Below are 6,902 nucleotides of genomic sequence, written 5' to 3' on the forward strand. Positions count from 1 at the left end.
ATCTCCCTTCGGCTGAGACATTCAGAGCCACAGTTACTACGACAGGCACCGCTGAATCACTGGTTTTCTGTTGCACCGTCATGAACAATACCAGTAAACCTGAGAAAATACTATGGCATATGAAACTAGTCATAGCTTATGCGCGACTCAAACCTCTGTTTCACTTCTGGTTATTGATGTGTGGAGCTCCAGGTTAAATTGAAGCATAGATTATCTGTTGCTCAGTGATGAGGGAAACGTTTTATTTTTACAGACTGCGATGATTGCTCAGTTGCTTACTGTTGCTTTGGTTTTGGCCTTGTTCTCCTTAGAGATAAGCGTTTTGGTTTACTGACCTGCTAGCTCTAGTTTTTAGTCCACACGTTAGAACTTTTGTTATGAAACTGAAGCTGTTCCAAGTAGTTTGTTGAATTGAATGAGAAGGGAAACAGAAAAGAATCGTAAATGGGCAGAGGTGGAGTAAACTCCTTTTCCGTTGTATGTCTCTTTTGAGATGGAAAATCTCTTCCAAAATAAGTTCTGCTTATTTCCGACGGCCCCACACGAAATTGTCCAAATTTGCATCGAGCGCTGATGTAATATCGAGACCGAAGCCTCATGAAAATATTTCTGAAAGTTCATTTTGGGAAACCTCACTAGAGGGTTGTTGTTTTTTTTTGTTTGTTTTTTGAAAGAGAGCGAGAACAAATTGAATCGAAATGAGCGGAATAAGTGTAAACTTTAGCTGGGTTTTGTGAATTTTTATGCTAATTCCTTTTTTCTTTTTTTTTGTCTCTTCTTACGTATTTATCGGTTGATAGATTAATGTTTGCCCATGCAACAATCTAATCAGTACAGCGGAAAGTGATGAGTTTTTGCAGACGCCCACTTAATGTCGGTCTGTCGCACTTCACACTATGTTGCTCATATTCCTGTGGTATTAGGGCAGATTCACTCCCTTGAATAAACAGAGCTTACCACATAACGCTTTAGCTGTGCAGAAGGCCTGTAAGCGCAACTCTGTAATGTGTACCTCTAATTTGATCCATCAGTGCTCACAGTCATAATTTTTCTTACACACTAAAAGCAATTTAATTACGTTTAGTGTAGTTAAGTGCTATTAAGATATATTCTAAATTTGATCTGGATTAAAAATGCAAGAAGTCAAATGTTAAACCTTTATTGAACTTCATTAAACTGGTGTTACAGAAATAAAAGAAACTCAGTCTATAGCTGTGTCATTTTATCAATACAGCTGCTGCTCTGGCGGTCCTTTAACAGCTGTAAGATGCAGTTTATTTTGAGCCCAGCTGCAGCACTTGTCTTTCAAAAGGTCACGGCCTTTAAAGGAGATCTGTGGTCCTCCATCAGAGCTTTATTTCACATGAGGAATTATGTGACAAAGCAATGAACCAGTCCACTTGCATGTTATACGTCAAAGTTAGACTGTATGCTCAAAGGTAAATGTTTGCTTTGATAATCACACGGTAGTCTCATAAGTGCGTGGTGTTGCTGTGAGTGTGAGAGTGTGCGCGCGCGTGTGTGTGTGAACATGGTTGACATGGGAAAGGAAGAGCCTCCCACGCTAACAGGATGATGTGAGTGATGGTGGCCAGACACAAAAGCGAACAGCAGAAAACACAAATAAAGTACACCAAGGCACTAAATTGCGCTTCTGGTCCCATGACAGACTGTGACAGACAATCATGTGTTCAGTTTGAAAAAATGAACTTGAAGTACTCTTGAGTTTGAGGAGGCGGCGGTGAAGCTGTGAAACAGATATAAAGGTTAACAAAATAAATGTTAAGACTTCTTTGTTTTGCTGAATTTATTAAGGTTGTGTTGCTTTCTTACTCCACTTGTATTACTTTATAGCATTTATGCGTGTTTGTGTGCGTGTTGTTAAATTTGAATATGGTTTCTTTTTTCTGAAGAAACGCTCTTGGCTGGTTCATTTGCTCATCGATGACTAAGTCGCTCCCTGTCACATATTTTAACTGAGTTACAGTAAAGCATTTGCTTATAAACTTCTCAGGAGTGGGGGCTTGATTTTGCACTACAGATGCACATGTGGACAGAGTGGGGTGGAGAAGAGCTGCATTTTGATGGGCATGCACAGACATATCTGCCTTTGAGTGCTGGTGTCACACTGGGCCAGAGGTCTTTGCTACACCCACCCAAACCAGTTTGCCGAGCCTGTCTTCTACACTCTGTGTTTTTGACCTGTCATCGTGTCATTTAAAACACTTAGGGAAACCACATGAAGAAGTCAGAGGATAAAAGGTGAACTCATACATGTTGTAAGAATGGAAAAAAAAAAGAAACATTCACCTCACATTTTCCATAAATTTTAAAATAAATGAAAGTGTTCTTACTCTTTCTTTCCTCATGTCTTCCTCACCACGTCAAAGTAAAGCTGATTTACTTCACGGCTGGAGTTTTTACTGGCTCCCTGCTGTGTTTCTTGTGGTCCCAGTGTGAGTTCTGAATGGAGGCAGCAGATGTAAAACAACCATTCAGGCTGGCTGGAAAACAGGCTGAGAAAGACTTGCTTGTTATTTATTTAAAATCAGGCTCTAACTGAGTGTGTTGAGTAATTAACCTCGCTGTGCCTGAGTGCCTCTCCGGGCTCAACAACGTGTTTAACAATAGATTGGTTTTACACAACCTTTTTGCCATGCTTACACACCCCATGAACGGGCCTGAGGAAATGTACTGAACCACCATTAAATCTCTAATGAAGTAATGGACGGCCCCGCTGGTTGGCCTGCTGCACAGGAGTGTGTGTTTATAGGAGTCAATGTGCTGTGCTAACTGCTAACATTTCTTGGACTTGAACACTGTTTAGAATTGGCACATTCAGTGAATGGAATAGTTTCTCTCATTTGCTATGTCAGGAGAGATTATATCTCACGTCAGAGCCATGACTTTGTGACCTTTGTGTTTGCCAGTTTTTTTTTGAGTATTTTCTTTTTCCATTTTAATCTTTTGGCAGTTTGAATTTGCTATTTTTGTCCTATGAGGAACTCAGGGTGGAACTGCACTGACCTCTGCTGGAAAGAAATGCAAATGTTCTGACAATATAATATATTTAAAGTTTTGAATATTTATTAATATTTTTTTTCTGTTTGTCTCCCTTCACAGTGAATGAGATCATCGACAGAGACATGTCCCAGTCCCCCAACCAGTCGTAGCTCGGCCCTTGCGCCAATCCCCTGCAACTCGTAAATCCTGCCACTTCCTCACCTCCAGTATGGACCCAGGTGCCGGTCCGGGTGCTGGTCCTGATGGAAGAAGGGGGTTGAAGAGAGACGATTGTTGTCAACGGCTGAATACAGTTGGGAGAGTCTGTTCCAAACCACAAGGATTTGCAAGTTCACCAGCCTGAAGAAGACACTCGTCAGATTTCTTTTAAAACTGTTTGTCCTGTGTAGAGAACTTGATGCTGAACTACACAGATTTAAAAAAAAAAGTGAGCAGGAGGATGTTGTAGCCATGCCAAGTTAGAGCCAGGGTAAAAACTGTCAGAGAACAATAAGAAACCGTTAAAAAAAACCCTTCTTTTTCTTCAGCTCTTTAATGATCAGGGCTGTCTGTGACCCTTCAAAGCACCCAGTCTTCCTGACCAATCAGTTCTCACCTCTGTGAGTCTTGAGCACTCAACTTTTTTAAGTTTGTCTACAAGAGACAACTTAATGCGCTGTCGTCGCCCTCTCACCAGCATTGACCTTTCTTATGAGAATAAGAGATGCTCAGTAGTGCACAATCACAATGAGCCAGAAGGCTGTGGCAGTGCTCTCAGTGTTGCCAATTTCTCAGGCAACACTCTTAAGCACCAGGGTGCTATAAAATATTCAGGGTTAATTGAACATCAGCAAAAGTGTGGCAGAACAATTAAGAGGTGAAATTGGCTTAATAATGATCAGAACACCCATAATTATTTCAGAAAAAGCTTTGCTAGCCAAGCTTTGCTGTCAGGCTGAGTGAGTAAAATTTGCTGTAATGATGATGTCCACTCTTTTTTTCCCCTTCTTTTCCCTCCTGTAAATGATGAAAATATTCAGATTTAGAGGAGCGGGGTCCTGGCAGGTAGAACGAGCTCTTGTGGCACCGGTCTCTTTCGGATCTGCAACATTCCACAACTTTTTGTAATCTTGCAGCCGTGTAGATATCTGTACATTAATTCCCATACACCACCATACCCTAGCTTTTCTTCTCCTTTCTCCTCTGTTTCTTTGCCTTCTTCACATTGAACAAATGCCTTATTACCAGTTAGGAGCTTTCAGTGGTGGCGAAAGCTTTTTGTTTTTGTTGTTTTGCACAGCAGGCTTTAAGTTTAACTGTTTCAGAAACTGATATGGGGCTCGGATTATGCGGATGTGATTTCAGGAATCCCGATGAGGGAGAGTTGGAAGATGCATGAAGACGCAGATTATTTTGGTGTTTGAGAGAAGTTTTTTCATTGGTCCACAGACACAGAGCTTTCTGCCTCTGACACTTCCCCAAATCTCCCAGGGCCCTTTGTGTGCCTTCAGTTTCCTAACAGCAGTCATACTTCTAGTGGTATGAGAGCTGAGGCAGCAATTATGAGAAAGTATTTATGCATAAAGATGTTTATGTATTGCACCCTGTTTAGCAATGAAAGCTGAAATCCAGGACTCCAGAAAACAGGAATCGGATGTATCGGGGGGGTATCCCACATCCCTCTATTAAAAACAATCAGTCTTTGCTGATAACAATCCAAGACTCCTCCTTCATCCAGGATTTATTCATTCCCATTCTTTCTCTCCTCGCAGATGTGCAGTGCCTGTACGGCGGCAATAACAAACCTGAGGAAAGAGCATCTTCAGGCAGGTTTTTAGTCAGATATGATGTGGATGTGAACAGACAGATACTGATTTTGATTTGAAGATTTCCACTGGTTTCTGCCTTAAGCTTGACAAGGGTGAGGAGAGCTCAGGAGTGTTTTCTTTAATTATGGTTTGAAGTGAGTTTCCAGGTGAAAATGATTATGCTATGCATTCAGACTCTGCCTAATGCCTTTACATAAGAAAAAAGACAAAAAAGAAAGACCTTGATGCCTGTAGGAGTAGACTCTAGATGTGTTTTAGATGCTTGATTGATTCCGTTAGCATCCTGGATTCGTCCATCAGCCAACCTGCTTTGCCGAGGACGCGGTGCAAGCATCTTAATAGGTTCAGTTCTGAGTGAGTGTGCAGATGAGTGTTTGATGTTCGTACCAAATATGCTGTACAGAAGACAGGAATCTTAAGAGTCCTACTTTCAACAAGAGAAGCACACACATGTATTTTAGGCTATGCAAATTGTAACAACAGCAAATGTGAGATATGATGTTATATATGAGAAAGGAGATTATAAAATAGGTGTAAAGTCGCTTATGAACTTCACAGAGAAAAAAAACTGAACCTTCAGATAGTGCGAGTATCATGTCACTATGTAAACTATTAGAATGCCTTAACTCTTGTTTGAAAACCAGTTTTCAGTGTGTCTGTATGCTGTTCTGGGTTGTTGTTATTTTTCTATGCGTAAGATATAAGTCGGTAACTATTATTGTTATTTTTGTTTGATTTTTTTTTTAGGGGGAATTGTGGACTTTAAGGGTGGGGTGGGAGGAAAAAGATGTTTTGGGCTTTTTTTGCATAAAGCTGCTTCTGCAGTTTGAAAGACGCGAGTCTACAAAAAAACACAAAATAAAACAAACAAAACAAGCAAAAAAACCCCATAAAATTAAAAAAAAATGTAATAAAAAAACTAAAAAGAAGCAAAACCAGCATTGACAGTAAACTCTGGCTGCTGCCCTCGTCTGTCATAACCAAAGACCGAACAATATGTTCCCACTTTACATAATAGTAAAGCAACAGAGACTGTACAACTCTATTTTTGATACTTTGAAATGGATGTCATTCCTAAAAAAGGTGGGGACATGAGCGTCTCATATAATAATAAGGGAAATACAGGTTTAGCTTATGTTTACCAAGCCTTGTATTGTCATTTCTTGTATATTTTGTATGTTTCAATTTTTGTAATTTTTAAGACTGCAGTGCTTTTTGAAATTATTCAAAGGGAATAATACCTTGCATCATACTGTAGACTCTAGTGTATGTCAATAAAACCAAAAGCTCAGCCATGGCTTTGCATCACCTCACTTTTTTCATCGATCTCTCTGAGATACAACTTTATTTTATACAACTTGTCTTTATATTTTGCAAAGTTAATGGTAAATGGGTGAAGTGATTTTATTAATATTCATAAACATTATTCGTAAACATAACTGGAAGTTCAATATATAAGTCAAAAACACAGTTTGTACAGTTCCAGTGAGCTTAAACATCAGTGTTTTGATATTAGTTTTGTTTATTTAACACTCTTAGGCAAGCTTCCCATCCCTCCACTCAGACCATTTCTGATGAAGCTTCAGTGAACGTAGGTGGATGAACTGAAGAACCAGATTAATCTCTCAGCTCCTGCATCAGGTCTTGGAATTTCCTCCTTCTGAAAGGACATGCCTTTCAGAGATACTGCTCATCTCCTGTTGATAGTTTTTTTTTTTTGTTTTGGGGTTTGACACAGGCTTTTTTCAGGTATCCAGTTTAGACACAACACTGGTTCATCTGGGTTAGGTTGCTTTTGTTGTCTTGAATGATTCATAGGTGAGTGTTAAGCGGCTTAACAAAGAAAACATTCACGTGAAACTGGTCAGGTACAAGTACCAGACTGAAAATACGTGAAAAAAGCAGAAACTTTGAAAGCCAGAAGAACTACTAAAGAGTATTTTAAGAAATGATTGTCTGACAAACTATAAAGAAATAAGGGGTGGCTCAAGACTTTTACACAGCAGCCTACTGTACTTGATAAATAAAAGGAAACACATATGAACATCTTATCTTACTTTTTTTTTACCC

General features: G+C 39.6%; 1 protein-coding gene across 2 annotated transcripts in view; it reads left to right on the forward strand.

The window, feature by feature from the left end:
* nfatc3a (nuclear factor of activated T cells 3a) overlaps window positions 1-6,129 on the forward strand; it is a 61,409-nt gene extending 55,280 nt beyond the window's left edge. For both annotated transcript variants that reach the window (XM_085451659.1, XM_085451651.1), the window contains exon 10: window positions 3,124-6,129. In XM_085451659.1, coding sequence (XP_085307785.1) covers window positions 3,124-3,173 — 50 coding nt within the window. In that variant the 3' untranslated portion in view covers window positions 3,174-6,129. The remainder of the gene's footprint in view (window positions 1-3,123) is intronic.
* The last annotated feature ends 773 nt before the right edge of the window (window positions 6,130-6,902 follow it).

Source organism: Copadichromis virginalis, linkage group LG1 (assembly GCF_057382275.1).
Source record: "Copadichromis virginalis isolate Kocher_CV1m ecotype Utaka linkage group LG1, C_Virginalis_male_GT1.1, whole genome shotgun sequence".
Classification (NCBI taxonomy): Eukaryota; Metazoa; Chordata; class Actinopteri; order Cichliformes; family Cichlidae; genus Copadichromis; species Copadichromis virginalis.